At 41.3% G+C, this 23,460-nt stretch overlaps 1 protein-coding gene across 2 annotated transcripts in view; it reads right to left on the reverse strand.

Moving 5' to 3' along the window:
• Positions 1-23,460, reverse strand: part of wdr47.L (WD repeat domain 47 L homeolog) — a 34,801-nt gene that overhangs the window by 5,909 nt on the left and 5,432 nt on the right. Inside the window, exons 2-12 of one of the 2 annotated variants that reach the window (XM_018258673.2) lie at positions 17,700-17,866; positions 17,225-17,308; positions 15,491-15,575; positions 13,126-13,928; positions 11,969-12,098; positions 9,332-9,510; positions 8,713-8,973; positions 8,111-8,171; positions 1,776-1,936; positions 1,525-1,694; positions 417-587 (exon numbers count right to left, since the gene is read on the reverse strand). In XM_018258673.2, coding sequence (XP_018114162.1) covers positions 417-587; positions 1,525-1,694; positions 1,776-1,936; positions 8,111-8,171; positions 8,713-8,973; positions 9,332-9,510; positions 11,969-12,098; positions 13,126-13,928; positions 15,491-15,575; positions 17,225-17,308; positions 17,700-17,857 — 2,263 coding nt within the window. In that variant the 5' untranslated portion in view covers positions 17,858-17,866. Of the gene's footprint in view, positions 1-416; positions 588-1,524; positions 1,695-1,775; positions 1,937-8,110; positions 8,175-8,712; positions 8,974-9,331; positions 9,511-11,968; positions 12,099-13,125; positions 13,929-15,490; positions 15,576-17,224; positions 17,309-17,699; positions 17,867-23,460 lie in introns of both variants that reach the window. The other variant, XM_018258672.2, reaches the window with a different exon arrangement.

Consider the following 23,460-nt stretch of genomic DNA (forward strand, 5'->3'; position numbering starts at 1 on the left):
ATAACATGGATATTTATATATTTGTCATAGGCCACATTTGAGGCTCCTAAAATCACATCACTAATTAGTTGCTGTGGGTCATTTTGCACTGTAGAAGATAATTGTTCAGTGGTGTGCAATTTTCTGCTTACGAGAGAACTAGCATGGGGTATCCGGTAAACTTTTATAATGACTGTGGTGAGAATTCTAAACATTTGGTACCCCCAGTGATTTTAACTCTCCTTCTCCTTAGAGAAGAAAGTGCTCCTTTTGTATGCCCACTCAAGAAGTAGTCTTAATATTGTAAGCATGTTTCTAATATCCAATACTGCTTAAAGCTGATGTCAACTACCAGTACATGGAGTTATGGCAATGTATCCTCTAAGGGTATGCAAAATGGGCGGAGAGAAGCACAGTATCACCAAAGCATTCCTTACCTGTATGCCCACTGAGCGCATGAAGGCCTTGCCCACGCTGACAGTCTGTAGTGTATATGTTACAGTCTCCAGCACCTGCGCTGATTAATATGGCCCCACCACTCTCTGGTCCTTCCATAAAAGCCAGATCCCTTATAGTACCATCATGCATGCTGAACTCCAGATCTGGACCTACAGAACAGATAAATAGGAAGCTGTTAGGGAACAGAAATATTGTAGAACAGTCGTTATGGGATTTTTTTCTGTGTGTTCCAGACTGTCGCAATATGATCATAAGAAGGAAAAGAAAATGAGTGGTGTAAAAGAAAATGGAAAGCAAGCAGACCTAGCATTTACATAGAGGCTAGCATTGACACCTTCTCCAAACAGGTAATCTGGATAGCCCACTCTAGATGCTATATAGAGACATTGAAGGAGACCGCAGAACATAATCTGATACAGTGTACAATACAGTCAAGCACAAAATAAGTATCTAGCAAGGTGTAAAATGTATTCAGTAGAATAAACACAGAACAATAGAAGCTATGTAATTAGTGAATTCAACGTTATCTGGCCCAGTACAATTGATAATGAGTACTGTTAGGTTTCATTTGTCTAATGCAGAATGTTGTACAGTCACTATAACAGAAAGAAAGCACCTTCTTTATCCCTTAACTGAAGAACGCACCCGGATTGATGACCAAAAACCTGTAGTATATCCCTTACACATTAGCCCTGACATTCAATTTACGAGTAGCTATGTCATCAGTGCCGGATTAAGACTAACTGGGGCCCTAGACGGGGCAGTGTTCTGGTGTCCCCCTCCTTTAGAACTGCTTTTAGGCCAACATTCAACTGAGTTGCTGTCAGACGATGGTCAGAAGATACTGTTTTTCTCAGCTCAGCTTTAGCCTTGGTCATGCAGCTTGACTGCCCTTGCTGCCTCCCAGACCCAGTCAGACAGTCCCAGACCCTTTACAATAATTTTGCAGCCAGATGACAATGAGAATTCTTTGCCAGGCACAGCCACACCAACATGCAGATTGCTTCTAGAAATTATTAGTATAGTATAGTGCAGCTAATAATGTAGGATTTTTTGTTTTAGTCTATTTTTTGTAAGGATTTTTACCTGTTGCATTGCAGGTCTCAGCACTGAAAGGCAACACTTTGACGTATTTATCATTAGAGCCTGTGGCCAACAGCTGCCCACAAGGGCTCCAAGCCACACAGTAAATGGAGCCCTTGTGGTGCTTGTTCCTCTTAAACCGAACCGTTGGCTGCATGGGAGGGTTTGCAACACTGAAAAAAAAACATTACAAGTTAGTCTGAGGGACTGTACATGGGTAAGAGTCATTAAATGTCCAAGTGAGTTGTCCTCACCTAGTGTCAATCACATCAGGGTATGCACAGACTCTCAGTGTTTTGGAGTTGGACCCCACAGCATACAGAGAACCGCTAGGATGGAAGGCTACAGCGCGAATAGCCTGGGTGTCCTCCAGGGTGTTTAGGCATACAAACTGTTGCTTCTGCTTCTTGTCAGTCTACAAAACAAAGAAAGTAGGTGACTAGGATACAATCTATACAGGTAGGTTATTTTGTCTATAAAGGTGACCTATATATAAAAAGTTGTATAATAATTTAAAATTAAACATGAAATCAAAATTCCATATCATCCTTAAACATATTTAAAAATCTCAGCTGTCAACCATATTTGCCTTCCCTTTCTCTATGCCCGAGGAACATCAATCACTTTCTTAGAAGTCACTACACTCCTAACATGCCCACTCCAAATTATCTATAATCATGCAGCCTGTACATTGGAGTGTGAATCAGGTTGCAAAGGTTGTCTTAAGGTGGCCATACACGGATAGATCCGCTCGTTTGGCGATGTCGCCAAACGAGCGGATCTCCCTCCGATATGCCCACCTTGAGGTGGGCAATATCGGGCTGATCCGATCGTGGGCCCTAGGGCCCAACGATCGGATCCTAGCGTTCGCCAAACGGGCGGTCGGATCGCGGGACAGCATCAACGAACAGATGCGGCCGCGATCCGACGGGATTTTTAATCCCATCCGATCGAGATCTGGCCGACTTTCGGCCAGATCTCGATCGGGGAAGCCCGTCGGGGGCCCCCATACACGGGCCAATAAGCTGCCGACACGGTCTGTCGGCAGCTTTTATCGGCCCGTGTATGGCCACCTTTACTCACATGTTGCACAAACTGATGAAACACAGAAAGAAATAGTCAAAGCTTAGTGTAACTGTAGCATTGACCGACTGCTAGAAGCACCTTTATGCCAGTTGACCAGCTGCTAAGAGCAATAAAAAGCCATATTTGTACAACAAAAACAGGATTTTTGATACTTTCAGTTAAATCCTTTTCTCTGTAGTCGATAGGGGGACAAAAAGACTCATGGGGTTAAGCTCCACCCTCAAGGAGGCAGGACACTTATAATACAATTAAAATTAAGGGGGTGTGCCCAGATACTGGCTTAACCCCACACACTGTAGCAATCCCTCAGTTTGTACCAAAGAGACTGCTGAAAGGTAAGTGTATAAAAATTTCAACTGCAGAACTGGTAGACCAGGAAAACATTTCCATAAGACCAACAGGGTCAACATTTCGCTCAGGGTCGGGAAGCCCTGTGTCCCCCTATTGACTACAGAAAAAAGGATTTAACGGTGAGTATCAAAGCCAAAAGGGGGACACAGGGACTTCACAAAGCAGCCCCAGACAGCAGGGTGGGAGCGAAATCTGTTAAAGTGGACCCGTCACCCAGACATAAAAATCAGTATAATAAAAGTCCTTCTTAAATTAAATATGAAATCCAATTTCTTTTTTTTATTAAAGCATTCATAGCTGTTGTTAACTCATTTAAAAATATCAGCTGTCAATCAAATATTGCCTACTCCGCCTCTATGCCTAGGCATAGAGGCGAGGCAAGCAATTACTTTCACTTTCCATTCAGCACTTCCTAGATGTCACTGCTCTCCCCACATTCTTCCAGCTCTCTTAACTATTTAATTGTGTAACCAGTGCATGGGGATGGACATTGGGTCCCTGTCCCCTGGTGCACAAACAAGATTCTGAGATGATACAAGGCTTGCCTTAATAACAGTGTCCACAAAATGGCTCCTTCCTGGTTGTTATTATGAATTCCCAGACTGATGGAAACAAGATTCAAATACTTTATACAGTGTAATTAAAGTTCATTTTGCTTGACTGACGTGATAAAATAGGATTTGGATAATTTTGTTTGGGTGACGGATCCCCTTTAAGGTTAATTATTAATTGAGACACGTTACTGTACCATAGAATGTAGTACTTTGCGGCTGAAGGCGGCTTCCGCTGAGGAAAACGTGTCCAGCCTGTAGAATTTAGTAAATGTATGCACCGAGGACCAAGTAGCTGATCTGCAGATCTGGTACATAGAGGCTGAGTTGCACCATGCCCAGGAAGCTCCCAAGGATCTCGTGGAGTGAGCTTGAATATTTGTTGGAGGGGATCTTCCTTTAGCTAGATAGGCTTGGCGGATGATCTCTCTGATCCAACGTGCGATGGTAGCTGGCATGCCCCTCCGAGGACCAGACGGGATTACGAAGGGGGCTTGAGAATGTCGAAATGGCTTAGATTGTTCAAGATACCAGCGAAGTGCCCTGACCACATCTAGGCTGTGAAGTCGTTCCTTGTCGTTCTGGACAGAGGGAACTACAATCTCTTGGTTCACATGGAATGATGACACGACCTTAGGGAGGAAGGAGGGCACTGTCCTCAGTACTGCCTTGTCCTTATGGAAAACTAGCAAGGAAGGATCACACGATAAGGCACGGAGTTCTGAAACCCGTCTTGCAGATGAAATGGCTACTAAGAAAGCCACTTTCCAGGTAAGCCACTGTTCGGAGATGACTCCCAGAGGTTCGAAGGAGGGGGTCAAGGAGAGCCTCCAAAACTAGATTGAGATCCCATCCTGGTATCGGTGACCGAAACGGTAGTGCGATGAGTGCTACTCCCTGTAGAAAAGTGCGGACTAAGTCGTCCAACGCTAGACGAGTCTGGAAGAGAACGGAGAGAGACGAAACTTGAACCTTCAGGGAACTCAGTTTAAGACGTAGTTGGAGGCCCTTCTGCAGGAAGGATAGGATTCTGGGAATGTCGCATTCAAGGAAGGGTAGTTCCGCCTCCTTGCAAGGGTAGTTCCACCTCCTTGCACCAGTTCCAATAGCTGCGTCACACCTTTTGGTAAGCTCTAGATGATGTGGCTTTGCGTGACTTTAGCATAGTAGTAATGACTTCTTCTGCTATGCCCTTTCGTCTCCAAATGGATGCCTCAACAGCCATCCCGGGTTGTGGTGAACTATGGGGCCCTGCTGGAGAAGGTCGCTCCTGGACGGAAGGCAAACTGGTACGAAGGCGAACGGTCCGAAAACAATGTTCTCCTGGGCCAATACTCCTTGGACCGACTTGTAGGGGGGACCAATGTCTTAGGGCTAGTTTTACCTCCCGCAGTTCTAGAATGTTTATGTGTAGCTTTACTTCTTTGGGAGACCATGGACCTTGTACTGACTGGTTGTTCCACTTATCGCCCCACCCAAGAAGACTCATGTTTGTTGTTATCACGGTCCAGTTTTTGGTGACTCAGCCACCAGAGAAGCGACTCTCTTGTTGCTTGCTGTAGAGGAATCAGTTGAGACAGAGAACCTCCTTTCCATCCTGACAGTATGTTGGCCTGTAAGGAATTTTCTGGGGGGGGGATGCAAAATCCAAGTGATAGCCTTCGGAAATAATTTCATTTACCCAAGCGTCTGACGAGTATTGGTTCCACACCTCCCGGAATCTTAGCAATCTTCCCCTATTGGTTGTTGTGACCCCGGAGGGGGTGACCCGTCAGCCTGAGGTGGACTTGTCAGCTGGGGATTTGTTGTGAAACTTGTTGGTCTTCCATGACGCGCGCCCCTTGTCGCTTGGCTTAGAGTGAAACTGAGAACGATGGGGAGGACTGTTTCGTCTGGAGAAACGTCCACTGTGGCCACGAAAAAAAACTTTCCTCTCCTGGACGATGTCGTGGATCTGGTTTTGTTTTGGGGGGAGAAAGGAGCTTTTCCCCCCAGTGGCCTGTGAAATTATCTTTTCAAGTTCTTCACCAAATAGTCGTTGTCCCTTGAAGGGAAGCGAGGTTAGGGATTTTTTGGAGCCGATATCCGCTGACCAGTTCTTCAGCCAGAGTGTTCTGCGGGCTGTGACGGACAGCGCTGAAGTGCGTGCGGTAATCTGTGCTGTGTCCAGGGTGGCGTCGCTCAAATAGGCTGCCGCCTCTATGAGAGACTGTGCAGAAGACATGAGGTCTGTTCTGGGGACGCCATACTGAATGTCTGTAATGAGAGATTCAGCCCATGCCTGTATGGCTCTAGCTACCCAGGACGAAGCCAGCGCTGGTCAAAGGGTCGACCCTGCAGATGAGTAGACTGCCCTTAGGAACCCTTCTAGACGTCTATCGGATGGGTCTTTGAAGGCTGCGGCGTCAGTGACTGGTAACGCTGTGGATTTGGATAGTCTCGAGACTGGTGCATCTACTGTTGGGGGCATGGACCATTTTTCCACCAAGTCTTTAGGAATTGTGTATGATTTTGAAAATTTCCGTGTAGCTTGGAACTTTCGCTCTTTTGAGTTCCATTCCTCATGTATTATGTTGAGTAGTTGGTCATGTGATGGGAAGCATGCAGAGGATTTGTGCTTCCTCTTAGCAGGTTCGTTGATGAAGCCTGTTGTTCTGGTGTCTGTGTGATTTTTAGCACGTACATCACCCCCTTGATGATACCATCTACGTTGTGAGGAAGCTCCTTGTTCTTAGTCTCTTCCTCATTTTCCCCTTCTGCTTCTGAGGAGACATCGGATGGTGAAAGTTCTCCCTCTGAATGGGAAACATCCTCTCCAGCTGAAGAGGCATCAGAGGGGTTATGGGTTTCAGTGTCACCCTTGGGGCTGGGAAGCCTTTTGCACTTTCCGCCGGATTTTTGGCCTGGCTTGGCTAGGGCTTTGCCCAAATTATTAGCAATGGATGGGAGGCTCTGCAGGGATGCCAGGGACTGAGAAAGTTGAATGGCCCATTGGGGGGCTGGGGGGTCTGAAGATGTGCCCGCCACTCCATCAATCGCATCAGTATCCTGTGCTGGGTCCCCAGATTCAGGAATTGTTGGGATGGGCCCCTGGGTGGGTGTGGGTCCCTGCCCCTGGGAGCAAGATCTGCAGAGCAAGTCAGCCTGGCTCCCAGGGATCTTTAGCTGACAGCTTTTACAGGTAAAATAAGTCACCTGTGCTGCTGGTGCTCTCCACCCAGCCCTGAGGAATAGTCCCCCTTACTCACCTTCTGCCATGTGAGCAGTGGCTAAGGTACCTGCTGAAGGATGGCTGTCAGGTAGGTGTGCCTTGGGCAAGGATCCCGGGAGAAATCAAACCCAAATACTGCTGCCTGAAGAGAGATGAAGCGAAGCCCCAAGAGAGAAGCTGTCTCCTGTGTCTCCGGTCCAGTGAAGCAGAAAGGGCTGCTGACACTGCTGCATGCAGGAGGGGGAGGTAGGGAGAGTGCGCGCCAGCTATTAGGAGCTAAAGATGTCGCCCGGAAACCCCCTCTGCTTGCTGGTGCCTCCTCCTATAGTTTGCACAGAAAACAAAATGGAGCCTGGAACGCATCAGAGCGATGCGTTCCACTGTGAACAGGACAATGGTGCGCGCCGCACACAATCTGCTTGGGGAAGATAGAGTCTCAGGGCTGCCATCAGAAATTGTGGGGTCCCGCACAACAAAAATGATTGGGCACCCCTCACCCCCCCTTCCCCACCCATCAGTACAAAGGCTACACAGGCACTAGTGCTAAAACATTTAAGGCCCACCTACAAGTTATTAAAACATTAGTGGCTAGGACCCCTCTACAAGTTATAAAAAAAATTTCACCCATCCAATCACCATGCAGCTTAACCGGGACTTACAATTCACTGACAAATTACGGCAGTTAGAGGATGCAGGCTCCCGCCCAGTCTCCCTTCCGAAGTTTCCAGCTCAGTGACAGCGGGCCAGCTATCCAACCAGCACGACTGGGCCCCCCTTAAATCCTAAAACCCTCAGGGCCCGGGACAACGATCCCCCCGTCCCCCCCTGTAGAGTCTATATAAGACACAGGGAGACAGGCTGACAAGGCAGCTCTATTTAGGACTGCAGTATGACTTGGACTGAGGTGGGGGAAGAGCAACCCGGGGAGAGAGAGCATGAATATGGGATCATACTTACGGATGGTTCCTCACCAGTCAGAACCTCTGCTGTCCCTAATGGGTTGCAGGAATTTTCTGTGCAGGTCGGATATAGACTTGATGGCTAGAAAAATGACCCCAGTGAGGCATCCCTCGAGGGGGGGGGATTCACTCCAAGGAGCAGGCAGCCCTGCCCTGGTGACACCCCATAGTTATGCTTCTGTCTTGAAGACGGTGTCCATCCTCATTGAAGCAGGACACTTAAAAAACGGAGGGATTGCTACATTGTGTGGGGTTAAGACAGTATCTGGGCACGCCCCCTTAATTTTAATTTTATTATTAGTGTCCTGACTCCTGGAGGGTGGAGCTTCCCTGTGTCTCCCTTAATGGAGGAAACAAGATTTAACTAATTTCTTGAGTAGCTTGAACGCTATTGCAGGGAGGAATTGGTTTGTCTCTAATTGTTCACTTACCTCTGAACATATTCTGCCTCCAGTGCCTGAAGAATCTTCTACTTGTGCCTGTTCTTTTGCACTGCTAAAGGCAAATCACACGCAGATATGATATCAATTAAGCACACAGATGATCTTTTAAGTAACTAAGAATTACTGAATTAAAAACAAAAATGTGAAGCATAACAAAAGATAATGCAGGAATTGATTTAAATTGCACAATATATCATAGATTATATAGTAAAAATGTACCCCCTATTGTTAAGTACATGGGTAATAGAAGCCACAGAGGTGTTCAATTACTATTTAAAGACACAAGGCTGAAGGTCATGGAACTTGGAGTTGACTCCTAACGTCAATATTTTTTATAATATGGGGTACATTATTTTTATAATGTTTAGCCATTACATTATGGACACACATTACCTGGTGACATCACTAAACACTATTTATACAGATAACAATGTAATCCTATTGTAAAATATAACAACATTATAAATCACAGAAGAATTCTATGACTAAATAAATCCCCAAGGCTAAAGTCTCAGTTATTTTATAGAGGCCACGGATCTCCAAGGAAAGAAAGGGAGAGCTTAAATCCAGGCTTATTCATTAGAACTTACCTTGCACTTCCAAACACTGGAGACTCCTCTGGAAAAGGAATGTAGCTAGTGGATCCTAGTTTGCGAGGTGTGCTGGTATTGATGCTCTGACCATCAGGTTGCTGATTGCCCCTCTGTAGCACAGCTGTACCCAGTGGGGAGTGACCATTAGGGGCTGTAATGCTGCTTTCCATAGGGCCATTATGTAGTTTGTTCATAGGTTGAATAGGTTCCTCAAGGGGCTCCATCCCCACATTCAGTTCTCCCAACTTTTTGATGGACCTAGATGCACAGAAGACAATAAAGCTTAAGCTACACTGGCAACCTCAACATTGCTAAAACTGTTGATCAGTGTTAATACGTTAACACTTGCACCCTGTAACAGATAGAACAGATAGATTACCCTACCAGCTAGCTTACTTGCAGAGCTGGGTATAAAAAGAGCAAATCATATTAGACATAATGCTATTGTTACAAACTTTAATTTCTACAATGACTCACATGTTCTGAAATAAACAAGCCTGTGAAGCATGAGAACCACAGACTTGGCTGGATTTGCTGGGTTTGTGGCAACTCAACCAATTACACAGTCTGCTGATGGGCAATATATACAGCATATCTGGGTAAAAAAAGCGGATACCTGTTGAGAAATTGCTCAGTAAGATTCTGTGGATGTTCTGCCTCTTCAGCCTGGTTTACACCTCCCTCAACAAGCATTTGTTGGTAAAGCTGCCTCTGTTGTTCCTTCTGTTCCAGGTGCTGCTGGTAGCGTAATTTCTGACGATAGTATTCCTCAAACTGCTCTGTGGATTCTCGAAGCTGCAAAGCACGAAATTCTCAATGGATATGCCCCCAATATAACTACATTAAACTACTTTGGTGAATATCCATTATTAAAGGAGAAATCAACCTGTGGGGAAAAAACTCGTACCCCCCACCCCAGGTAGACCTCCCCCCCAGGCTAACTACCTCTCCGGGGAAATGCCCCATATTCCATACTTACCCCTCGGCGCAGATTCTTCCAGCGAAGTTCCATGCGTCCATCTTCCGCGTCCTCTGTAAGCAGATTGAGAGATCGGTATTTCTGCGCATGTCGCAGTTGGAGCAGTTTGGTGGTTTGCGACAACTGCGTATGCGCGGAATTACACAAAAATTGCCGAACTCCCAGTCAGCTTACAGAGGATGCGGAAGATAGACGCATGGAACTTCGCTGGAAGAATCTGCGCCGAGGGGTAAGTATGGAAGGGAGGTACAGGGTTTTTTCCACACAGGTTAATTTCTCCTTTAAAGAGCGACTATCATGAAAATTGAATATAGGGTTTATCATGCTGATAATACATTTTTTTAAATATAATCAACTAAAAATTCTGATCGATTTCTGAAATAGTCAAGCTACTTTTCATTATCCCTTTCAGCATCTCTTTCTCATGCAGGAGTCAGGAGTCTGATTTTGATTTACAGTTAGGTCTAATAAATCCTTTGGGGGATTCTTTTGCCTAAAAGATGCATTAGATCTCACTCTTTTAAAATGACAAGAAATCCTGTCCCTCTACATGAAGGATTTGTGCCAAAGCCAGTTATTTTGTTAGATTGTGTTTCTGCTGAAATCAGTTGAGTGAGTTTTAATACTGCTAAGAAAGGGAGTTCCTTAAAAATATATTATATCTGTCAAAATTTGACTCCCAACTCCTGCATGAAAAGAGAATGAAGCGAGACAGATGTGGAGAGGGGAAACGTGAAGGTTTCAGAAACTTGATCATTTCAGAAATGGTACAGAAATGTAAACTGATTTTATTTAATATGATTAATATTACATTTTCACGATACTCTCCTTTCATTAGAAGGGTTTCTGTGAGTGGGTAACAGAAAAGGTAACCAACGGCAGTTAAATACATCAAGGGGTTTCGATACTATTCAGCTTATAATAATGCTGCTTTTACCTAATTATATGAAAGGGTTAAGTTATACCCAATGTAGGAATTCACTCAAATAGCACTTATTTTAATAATTAAGTAAATTAAGTAAAATACAGTGACATCCAGGGTAAATTTAAACATACATTTGCCTGTTGTATTCACAACAGAGCTTTTGTAACAGTGTAACAATGCATACTACAGATAGAAACTCACAGGTTAATCTCCAGTAACCATGTAGGCTAGTTCCCTTGCTGGCTGTATAAAAAGAGCTTGCCTAGTAGTGAAACTTTAGCCACCCTTAAGGTAGGACTACATGGACGATTTCCGTGCGATCCGACGTGCTGCAAAAAAATGCAGGCGTCACGTCGGATGTGACAGAAATAAGGTAAGTAATAGCATTTTCGGATGGTGTCACAGCGTTGATCCGTGGATCAGCCCTGCGACTTCATCCGACATTTCCATTACTTACCTTATTTTTGTCGGATCCAACGTGACGTCTGCATTATTTTGCAGCACGTCGGATCGCACGGAAATCGTCCATGTAGTCCTACCCTATGGTTGTTTATTTAAAAAAAACATAGACTTTACCAGATGTGTTTCTCCACAGTGGTTTTTAACTTCTTCCACTCATCACTCCCAGCAGCTGAACTAATTATTACCGGATTGCTACAGCATCTGTAATTCTCCTCACATGCTGGATCTCATAGAGCATTCTGGGAGATATGTACCTTCCCTCTAGCATTTTTCCAGACACTTTGACAAACCAACCAGTTCTATACTTCAGCATATTGACCATACCGGCTTGTCTGCAGGATTCACCTGTGGAGCAGACTGTAAGGAAGCCATCTACCAGCCTTTGCTATGCCCTCTAGAAAAAATATAATTCTATATTTGTTTCTGTTTACCCTTTGTGAATAATTTTTCTTATCCTGGTTTAAATGGACTCCATTAACCACACAAAATCAGTCAAGATATCTAAAGGTTATGAATTTTTGTACAGTGGTTCAACAAACTCTGTGTACTGCAAGAGAACTGGGTAAAAAAAAGCAAAGTGAGTCAAATGATATTCAGAAATATACTGCTATAATGAAGGTGATTCTTTTTAGCAGCTGGACTGGCCAAATCAGATTTGCTACTGTACTTTTTCCTTGACCAGTCCATTATTCCCTAATATGAATAATAAGCCCAAAAATAAACATAGCGATTGGATTCAGTGAAGGCTGCCTAAAATTGCAACCCCAAGTCCTTTAAACACTATTATTTTAGAAGCATGACATTAATAATAAAAGTGATCTTTAAGAGAAATGTTATGTTTATTTGTTCCATAAGGAAAGCAAAATTAGAATGACTAAATCAGTCACCTCATTTCTCTCTGGTTTATTGTTTTGCTCTTCATTTTCACCAGCATTCTCTTGGTCATTTTCTGGAGAGGCATTCTCACAAATGGTCTCACTACTGTTTGGGGTTTCCTTTTCTTGAGGCGTTTCACTCCTATTGATTTAACAGAAAATGAATTGCAATGAGTTTTTATAGTTGTGGTTGTTATTTGTCTAATTTATTAAAATAACATGTCTCATCAAAACCAAATCTTGGTTAATGGCATACTAGTGATCACAGCAAATTAGCAGACACTGTGTCAGTAACACAGCCTTTTCACTTTCAACCTGCCACAAAAGCACTTCTTATAAGCCTATACAAGCATTTCTCTGTGTTAGTCAGATCTCACGGGGGGAGGGGGCTGAATGTGATATTTTTAAGCAGATAACAGCTTAAAAATATAACCTGGGTTACCTGGACCAGTTTCAATTCGTCCATGATTTACATTTAAAAGGGGATCTAAACTTCAAAAATAATGTAAACTTATTCAGAGAACCTCTCTGAGCACTTTTGCAATTTACATTCATTGTCTATTTCAGGCAGTTTCAGAAATATAAGCAGTTTCAGATTGTGTTTCTGTGTCAGTGAAAATTCAATTGGGTTGAAAGCGTAAAGCTGCCAATATATCAGAAACCACAAAAAAAAAAGAAAATTAACTTAAATTACAATTCGTAAACTTACTCGAAGGACAACTCTTTGCACCAAAAAAAGTTTGCACCAAGGTTTTGATTTCCTTTAAATGTAACAAAGTTAAAAAAAGCCCAAGTGATCTAAAATGCCACAATGGCATTCTAGTTAGTACATTACTATATTATACATTTGTATCCTTATGTATTAGATGCTAAATAAGCCAACTGTTTTAAAATCTCATGAACATATTGATCACTTAGTTCAAACTTCCAGTAGAGGAGGTTTCAAAATTAAAACAATGGCCCCAAAGTGGAACAAGTTGTTCACTAAAAATGTAAAATTTAATAGAGCAGGTCAGCATTTAAAGTAATGGGAAAAACCTGTTTTCTTTATTAATAAATCTTATTGCATTGTATGGCACGTTTTGAGCATTTCCTTATATGCAAAAATACATATTGCATAGTGTATTTTGTTGCTTTCGTGTATGCAATGTATTTAGGTTAACTCCTACCTCTCTGATGATTCTTCATATATACTGTGACAGTCAGTGCTCTCTAGCATGAGGCTACGGCTGAGGTTCTGCACACCGGGATAGTGAAAATTTGCAAAGGAGTGGGACATGGGGGACGTCTTGCTTCCTGGTTCTGCTGATCTTTTGTCGTGGCCACTCAGTCCGCATGTCAGGCCATCCAGAGCTGGGTTTAAAGAGCGAGACATGTAAGCATCGGCTGACTGGGGGCGCCTCATGGGTGATGAAGGATATGGGGAGAGCTTGTTGATGAGAGGAGTGAGGAGATCTGCATATGCAGCTTTACTAGGCTTCATTAGCTTATCTACATGGATGTTCAGTATCTTCTGCTCAAAAGCACAGGAGAAAACGCCAGGGGGTAAATTCTGCAGCCAAGAGAGGAGACTCAAGTCTAGATCATCACAGCCATTGCCACATAAAAGATCTATCCCCAACAGTACCTCACTCTCAGTGATTTCTTCCCCAGTTGCCTTGCTCTGGCAAAACTCCACACAGCACTCATACAGAATTCCTTTCACGATAAGCTGGAACAGTCTGTTATTACTAGCTTTAAATCCAGCTTCACTCAGCTTGCGATCAGCAGGAATGAATTCTGCCACCATTGCACATGCCTCCTCAAAACAGTGTACACGAGCTGTGCTTGGGTTCCAGTCTTTGAATTCTGCATGATTAGTGAGCCGCGGAAGGGTGAGGAGTAGACACAACTTGCTGTAATCCTCCTTAGACGAACAATATTCTTGCAGTGTGTGCAGGCACTTAACAGCTTCCTGCATTGTAAATTCAAGCTGAAATAAGAACAGACATTTATTAAACAGAAAAAGCTTTCCAACTTTACATGGGAATTATGCAGGAGACATAATATAGCACAAGCCAGAGGGTATGGACATTAAAGGAGGAACATTTGGGACTTACTGTAGGTAGAGGTATGCATGGGAAAACTGTAGGGCTGCGCAAACAAATGTATTATCTGGGACTATAGCCCCCCTTCTATGCCCCCCCCCCTTCAATAACCTCAAATCATAAAATTGTCAGTCCACCATACCCCATATGATGGTCCTTACTATTTAACTCCAGTCATATTTTTCACAGGCTGGCACTTTCCTGCATAGTTACACCCAACTATGCACCCACTAGGATGGGATTTACCTTGATGTAGTATGGTGATGATAACCCCTGTTTTTTAAAATATATGCACAGATACTAAATTAATAATAAAACAGGGGACCAAGTAATGTGCATTAATCAGTCCCCTTCATTTTGCAACCTGGATAACCTTTCATGCTTTTGAAGCAAAGCCTGAGAGAGACCTACTTATTTCAAAAGTTTACAAACCTACAAAAGGGATCATAAAATGAATTCCTGAAACATGTAAAATTATTTATCCAGGGCTAAAGGCAAGAGCCAGCAAGTCCAGATATTTGGACACTAAACCCTGCTGTACTGCACTGCTCAACCACACTTTACTCAGTTGTTACTGGACTACAAATCCCAGCATACTTTAACATATTAGCAAGGTTAAGGGAGCTTAGTCCAGCAACATCAGGGTTGTATTCTTAAAGCAATATTGCACAATGTTGACATGGTCTGCTGCAGTATTAAAATGCAAAATAATCCTCCAATGAGAACCCCAGATAACCTGTGTAAATCTGGCTCCATGTTTTTTTGCTACTGCATTTGGAGGTGGAAACATTAAGCACAGTTTCCCAGCACTGAGCAAGTTTGTCCGTCCTCCCTATGTCGGATTCCAGTGTAATATAATGACCCCCAAATGTCACAATCATCTCTGTATGTAAGAAAAGAGCAAGATGGCTGGCATAGTACTGGTAGGGTTGCCACCTTTTTAAAAAAAAATTACCGGCCAAGGGGCGGGTACTGAAGGGGCAGACCGTGATGCAAAAAAGGGGCAGAGCCACCAGTGACAAGCCTAAACACAGCCGTCAGTCCAGAATCGCACCTTCCATGTCACGTAAGCGCCGTGACAGGTGCTGCATAGCTGGGGGATTTCAAGCAGGGAGGGAGACCCTTTTTTTCCGGCTGGGCCGGTTAAATACTGGCTGGGTGGCAACCCTAAGTACTGGGAATTAATATTCTCAGTGGTGGGTCTCTTGCATCCTGTAATTATGTTTAAGTCAGTGGAATTCTCATTGGTGAAAAAATATCCATTTGTAATTAAGTTTTTTTATCAACTTTTATAGAGAACAGAAGAGTGCAGTGGAACAGCTTTAAAGTTGGGTTTAGTGTGTCTAAGCTGAGCTGTTGGCGGTCAGAATTGACTTATGCTTGTCTAAAGAACATGCAGGTTACAAAATAAATAAATAAAAAACTAGTACACAAATTCAGATCTTACATGGTTTGGATCCTCCTCTGCTGACATTGCATTGTTGACACAAAGTGCCTCCAAAAATTTCTGTTTCAGAACAATATAACGAAACCTGCATTCAGAAATAAAGGATGTTTAAGAAATACGACTGAAAAAAAGCATATCTCTTTGTTATACAACAGAGTACAAGAGAATGTCTCCATCAGCATTGTGCTACTAACAAACAGTGCTCTCACACAGATCTAACCTCATTTTTTTGTAACAGTTATTTTTAAATGTAAACCATGCGCTGGCAACTTTTCTCCTTCTTATTATGCTACTTTGTATTATGATTTATTAAGTTATAATACACACGAGCCATGAATATCCTGTCAATTATATCATTATAAACCGTGCTTAGTGATGTCATCAGTTATAATCGGGTTTAGTGATGTCATTTCTGTCACATGACTCACTGAAACTTGTGTATTATAATAAATAACCCCCTTTTGCAAAATATGAGGCTATTAGAAATCACCTCGGAGTTCCATGACCCAGCCTCGTGTTTTATAAAAGGTCATGGAACTCCTCGGTAACTTAGAATATCCTTATATTTTACAAGTACTATTCCTGTCTAATTACTGTGTCATACTAGTATAATCTTATTTTAATAATTTTATTTGGTACCGTGTTAGCCAGTAGTAAAGTAACAAATAAAAAAAACAAACAAATACAAAAAGTATTGTAGAAGTGATACCTATATTGGCTAACAATACAAATACATTGCAAGCTTTCGGAGCACCAAGGCCCCTTCATCGGGCAAAATACAAATGAAAGCTAGAAAGGCACAGCATATATACTGTTAGATCAGTGAAAGGTATTCATGGGCAATAAATTAGGAAGTTACAGATAGATAGAGATCAATTGTAGAGCTAATACAATGAATTGGGGTGGGTTGTCCAGGAATCTGAATTCAGTCCGGTCACATAGTGTGACATGAAACCTGACCCTAAATTAATGCCCTGTCTTAATGTGTTAAATAACAGGATCAGTTGCAAACTCACTGAACAGATATGTCCCATGTGGCCCTCCTTCAAGTCGCTGACTAGCTCAGAGTTATAGAGCTGAAAAGCAGGAAGTAGTGTTCTGGCTATTATGTAAGACATCCAGTCACTCCAGCCTTTATACATTACATTTTTGCCTAACTAACTATATCAGAAACATTTTTTATTTTGCACAACCTATCTATTTACACAGTTTTTATTTCCACACTGAACTGTTCCTTTAAAGGGGTGGTTCACCTTTAAGTTAACTTTTAGTATGTTATAGAATGACCAAATCTAAGCAGCTTTTCAATTGGCCTTCATACAGTTTTTAAATTATTTGCCATTTTCTTCTGACTTTTTCCAGCTTTCAAAAGGGTAGTCACTGACCCCATATAAAAAACAAATGCTCTGTTAGGATACAAATGTATTGGTTTTGCTACTTTTTTATTACTCATCTTTGTATTCAGAACCTCTCCTATTCATATTTCAGTCTCTTATTCAAATCAATGCATGGTTGCTAGGGTAATTTGGGCACTACCAACCAGCCTGTTGAAATTTCAAATTGGAGAGCTAATAAATAAAAAGCTAAATAACTAAAAAACCACAAATTGTAAAAAATGAAAACCAATTGCAGATGATAAATGACCCCCATGATGTTTTAGCGTCTTGGCAATTCTTGGTAAGTTGCATTTTCATAACACATAATCATTATTTGTTAATATGAATGTGTTGATACCTTTTTTTGTCAAACTTCTCCATACATTCCAGAGGCTGGATAAATTGAAGGACCTCGTCCCATTGTCCATCCAAGATCAGCTGCCTACCCAAAAGAGAAAGTAATAAGCTCAGTGTGCATATACAGCTAGTTTGAACATTTCATAATTGTCTGTTGTAGAAAAACACAGCCATTTACACAAACACAACTCTACTCTCATCAACACTGTTCTAGAATACTAATAACAAGCTCTTTCTTTAAGCGCACAGTCAAACTCAAATATTGATTGTAACATGTTGAGGAGAAAGAACATGCCAAACATTCAGCAGATCTATCCACAGCAGTTTATCATATAAACCAGTTAGGTGATCACTCTACTACAGGTAGAAAAGTGAAAACAGACAATTGCTGATTGGTCACTATAGTATATGGCATTGATGCATATTTACCCGTTATTATTGAAAAATAACCACTGTTCATTTAAATATAGATATACCTGAGAAACAGCATGTCATCAGAATACAGTCCATTTATCACCCCACTCTCTTTTTCAAGAGCAAGCATGCTAATGTGCAGCTTTTTGGCATTCAAGAAGTCTAAAATTAACTTCGTAATCTCCACCTCTTTCACATTAATCGTTTCCTCAGCTGTCATTGCAGTGGGCTGAAAAGGAGGAAACAATGAAAGAACAGTTATTAATTCAATTTAAATAAATCCACAGAAACAGGTAAATATGTGATATAAACACATTAAGAGGGTTATTTATCAAGTTTCGAGTTGTGTTTTCTATGAATATTTGAGTTTTCAAGGTTATTTTGTTTGGTCAAAACTCAGGTTAAGGGGTTGTTTACCGTCCAATACTTTTATTCAGTTCAGTTGGTTTCAGATAGTTTAAAGACTTATTTCCAATTACTTTCTATGTGCAATATTGAAGTTTCATTTTTCACTTCTAAAGCAGCTCTGGGAGGGGGGGGGTTCACAGTTACATTACATTTAGTTGATACATGTCTTATCTTTAGCAGAATCCCTGAATTTCATTAGACAGCTGTTAATTGTAATCGATACAATAGTTGCTAATACCAAAAACTGTATCAATTAAATGTTGCAAAAGTGTAACAGTTGGGGGCAAGATTTATTTTATCCCGACCCTAGAAATAGCTTGAATCTGAAAATGTTGAGTCAATGGCAGAAGTCCATTGAACCATTTGAAAATGTTAATAGCCTTCATGTTGTTCGAGTTTTTTTGTGGAGGGTTTTGCCTGAAAACTATCAATTCGAGTGATTCACGTTTTTTTCACCGAAAACAGAGTTTTTGGGTTTCGCAACTCGAACTCGCAGAAGTTTTTTCTTAAATACCAATCAAGTGGTGAGTTCATTTGAGGTATGAAAAAAACTCTAACATTTGACCTTTGATAAATAACCCCCTAAACATTTGGATGCTGTAAGCGACCCCATGTCAAGCTGCGTAAATATAACAGCAAGCACATCTCCTTGACAGATGCCGGTTAGTGGCTTTTGCCTACACAAAAGGCAAGAGAACATCTATACAGTGGAAATCCAAACTGCTACAACAAATACGCACAGGAATAGTAACATTACGACTTTTGTAGACCACTGCCAAAATGACTTCACGAATCTTTAGCAGAACTATAACTCCCATAAATTTTTCAGCAGCTTTGGGTTCTGGGTGTTCAGGTTAGACCATCTGGAGATCTGAAAGCTTGCCTAGGGTTTGATTACCATATTTTATAAACAGACAAAAAATTTTTTGCCTGGTTAATACCACCATTAAGTGTCAACAGAGCTCTGGATGCATTTCTTCTTCCTCACAGGTAATACCCTTCAAGGATACATTTACTCCTCTCTAGTTTGGAGCATTATCAATGGAAGAATGTGGGTAATATTTATGTCCCTTGAAGGCTATAACATACAAATTTGATGACTGCTGTTGAGCAATTGGAAGCAGCCCCAACTGCTCACGTAAAAAAATTTGGTTGCAAGGTGGAACATGGAGCTCATACCCACTGACTTCCATTAAATTAAAGCATTGAAACGAACAGTGGAAATGGTTCAGTTTACCACCCGGATTGCTTATTTAGAAACGGATACAAAAGGGCTGTTTTAAGCAAAGAATTCAACTATTTTTTTATTATTATTTATTTTTCTATGTGATAAAATATTTTTTGATGGCAACTAAGCTGCATTAATCCATATTGGTAGAAAATCCTATCTATTTCATATAATGTTTAAATGTTTTTCATTAGATTCAAGATATGGTGATCCCCAATTACAGGGTAAAAAACGAATCCAGTAAACCCCAGGTCCAGAGGTTTACAGATAATAGATGCTGTCTAGGCAAGGCACTTATGAGGGTAGGACTACACAGACGATTTTGGAGCGATCCGACGCGCTGGGCAAAAACGCAGGCGTCAAATTGGATGCAACAGAAATAAGGTAAGTAATGGCATTGTCGGATGGTGTCGCAGCATTGATCCAAGGCGACACGACTATCTGATGCAGACGCTGCGTGCTTTACTGCTAAAGGCCTGTGGTTGCCTTGGGCTGGTACAGAAGCTAACCGAACAGAGACTATACTACCGGGAACAGGCACATCAACCAGAGCAGCAGCGAAGCGGATTCTTGGCCTACGTTTCTCCTCAGGCCACGATCCACCTAGTGTGGCCAAAGCCTAAAAAATATTCACCAAAAACGTTTAGAAGCCCATAATGCAACATTCAGTATGGAATTCATTCTAAATTAAATGTAGCTACAACAAACATGTTTTCATACAAAGTGATATTGCTAGGCAGCAAGGTATTCTGTGCTTGCATTGATAGCTGACCATGCAATGTTTAAACAAAGCTTCCCAGACAAAAGAAAGGAACAGTGTTAAACAGTTTGTTGTGTTCAAGGGAGCAGTAGAAGAATGCGGTGATTAGGCTTCTGTAATCAAACATAACAGAGCAGTTAATGACCAGTTCAGAGCTTCTGTGATGTATGCTTTGCAGTGAAGGACTATTGGCTAAAACTATTACATGGAGTTATGTAATAAAAGCTACAAAGCGTGCACCAGGTCTAGTAACCTATAGCAACCAATCAGATGTCTGCTTTTAATCAAGACCAATAAAAACTGCTGATTGGATATTATGCATCACTAGAACCTGTGCAAACTTTGGGACATTTATTACATTACCCACTCATGCTGTATTTGTAAAGCAATATTATTTCCTAATATTGTTGCTATGAAAACAAATGAATGATGCCCTATTTTTTAAAAAAAGAGCCACATGCAGTCTAATAGTTTGTATGTACAGGTGTGAGATCTGGTGTCTTGAAACCCGTTATCCAGAAAGTTCCAAATTATGGAAAGGCCGTCTCCCATAGACTCCATTAAAAATGATTTCCTTTTTCTCTGTAATAATAATAAACAGTACCTTATACTTCATCCAAACAAAGTTAGAATTAATCCTTATTGGTATCAAAACCAGCCTATTGGGTTTATTTGATGTTTACATGATGTTCTAGTAGACAAGGGGCAGAATCAAAGGTCGAGGTGAAGTTTCAAAGTGAAAAACTTCGAATTTCGAGCAATTTTGTGTGTACTTCGACTAGGGAATAGTCATACTTCGATTCGAATTTGAAAAAACTTCGAAATTCGAAGTAAATTTTTTTTTGAAGTACTGTCTCTTTAAAACTTCGACTTCGACCATTCGCCACCTAAAAGCTGCCGAAGTGCTCTTTTAGCCTATGGGGGACCTCCTACAACTTGTATGGAGGCAATTGAGGGAGTTTGGAAGGTCGAAGTTAAAAAAAATCGAAGTACAATCGTACTATTCGAAGTAGGCCAAATTGGCCCAATTCAACCCCAAAAAAACTTTGACCACCATTCGATTGGTCTTTTTGAATTTGAAGTTCAAACCTTCCACTTAAGGTATGAAGATCCAAATTACAGAAAGATCCCTTATCTGGAAAACCTCAGGTTACGAGCATTCTGGATAACAGGTCCCATACCTGTACCTATTTGTTAAATAAAATAGGAGCTGTCCCAACATTCTGTCTCAGCGCTAAATTTTAAGACTGGGGCATTGGGATCTAGCGATGATGTATAGAATTTTCTTTCAAAATGCATATTTTACATACATGAGTGTACATAATGCCTATTTATAAACAAAACAAATGTTCTTTCTATTTCTGCTCCATGCTAATGTATTACACATCCTTGCCCTAAATCTTTCCTATGCCGTCATGATAAATGTTAACACCACATTCATATTGATTCCACTGAAAAATGAAGATTTAGCAACCAATCCACAGCCAACCCAGCCTGAAATCCCAAATTATCAGTAATCTTAACATTACTGTGCATTATAATAATAATAATAATAATAATAATAATAATAATAAAAAAAAAAAAAAAAAAAAACACATTTTGCATTTACTCAGAGGCACACATTTAGTTACATGCTGGAGAAACAGCCAATTAGCAGATTGAGCTATAAATAATTGAGTGAGACTAGATCTTCCACCTGGTGTGGGGGAACCCAGTTAATGAATATGAAGAAAGAGGGGGAGCAGTATTTCTATTGAATGATGCAGCAAAGCAGGAATCTGTTTCTCTTGTAACAAAGGAAACGGCATTTGGGCTGAATCTGTCCCACAGGGCGTACATAGTGGGTGGATAGAATGACTCTGAAGAGGGAGCTTCCCACAGCTGCTGCTCTTAAACTAAACTATCTGCATTAGAATGACACAATCTGGCAGCTAAGTCTCTCCTCTTACCCCAATCTGTTTGGAACTGGCTTCTACAGAAGAACCTCATTTTACAATTCCTCAGGGGACCAGAGAAAACAGGAACATCTACATAAAAACTCAAATGTATTTACATTTTAGGACCCGAAAAATAACACTATAAACCTTTTTATACCGTAAGCTCTTTTAGGCAAGGCCCTCTTTAACTCTTCTGCCGGCTGTATTTTTATATGTAAGCTATATTACTTCTGTATTTTTATATGTAATCTATTTGTTTAGGGCATACACCCATTTATTGTACAACTCTGTGGAATAAGTTGCCACTTAGCTCAATAATAATAATCATCTGATGGAAATGTAATTGAAAAAATTAAGCTCAGTCACTTATACCATAAGATTTAAGACATCATGCAAAGAACTAATACTATAACGGTAAAGAGACAATATTCTAGTTCTTAAAGGGTTTGTTCACCTTTAAATAAACTTTTAGTATGGTACAAATTTTCTGAGACAATTTGCAATTGTTTTTCATTTTTATTATTTGTGTTTTTTGAGTTATTTAGCTTTACTCTCTAGTTTGCAACTTTTGCAATCTGGTTGCTATGGTCCACATAACCCTGGCAAGAGTCGAGAGTGAGTTTATTGTCATTTCATCCATATACACTTGTACAGTACACAGTGAAACAAAACAACGTTCCTCTAGGACCATGGTGCTACACACAACATAGATGTACCAGACAACAGAAAAAAAGTGCAAGTGCAAAAATATGCAACTCCTGCAAGACAGGACAGCATAGTGCAGGGACAGGACAAGACAGTGCATACTCAGCAGATGTAATATAAGCAAATAAAACTAAATGTCAGACATTATGGGTGTATCATTGTGATATGATAGTACCATGCATTGAGTTGAATAAGAGACTGGAATATGAATAGGAAAGGCCTTAATAGAAAGATGAGTAATAAAAGGTAGCAAGAACAATAAATGTGTAGCCTTACAGAGCATTTGTTTTTAGATGGAGTCAGTGACCCCCATTTTAAAGCTGGAAAGAGTCAGCAGCAATAGGCATGTAATTAACAAACTATAAAAAATAAATAATGAAGACCAGCAGAAAAATTGCTTAGAATTAAACATTCTACAACATACTAAAAGTTATCATAAATGAATGAACCTCACCTTAAGGGTCTGGCCACACTGTCGCCAGGCAACAAATCTTCTCTTCTTCGCAGCGACTAATCTCCCCGATTCGCCTTCCGCCAGCAATAATGTAAATCGCCGGGTGGCAGGCACGTGGAGCACTTTGTTTTCCGAAGTTGCCCGAAGTTTCCTCATGAGGCAATTACGGGCGACTTCGGAAAATGAAACGTTCCGTGTGCCTGCCCCCAGGTGATTTACATTTTAACCGGCGGAAGGCAGGGGAAGGCAGATCGGGGAGATTAGTTGCTGCGAAGAAAAGGAGATTTGTCACCTGGCTGCCTGTGTGGCCAGAACCTTAAGTTAATAATGG

This window comes from Xenopus laevis, chromosome 4L (genome assembly GCF_017654675.1).
Source record: "Xenopus laevis strain J_2021 chromosome 4L, Xenopus_laevis_v10.1, whole genome shotgun sequence".
Lineage (NCBI taxonomy): Eukaryota > Metazoa > Chordata > Amphibia > Anura > Pipidae > Xenopus > Xenopus laevis.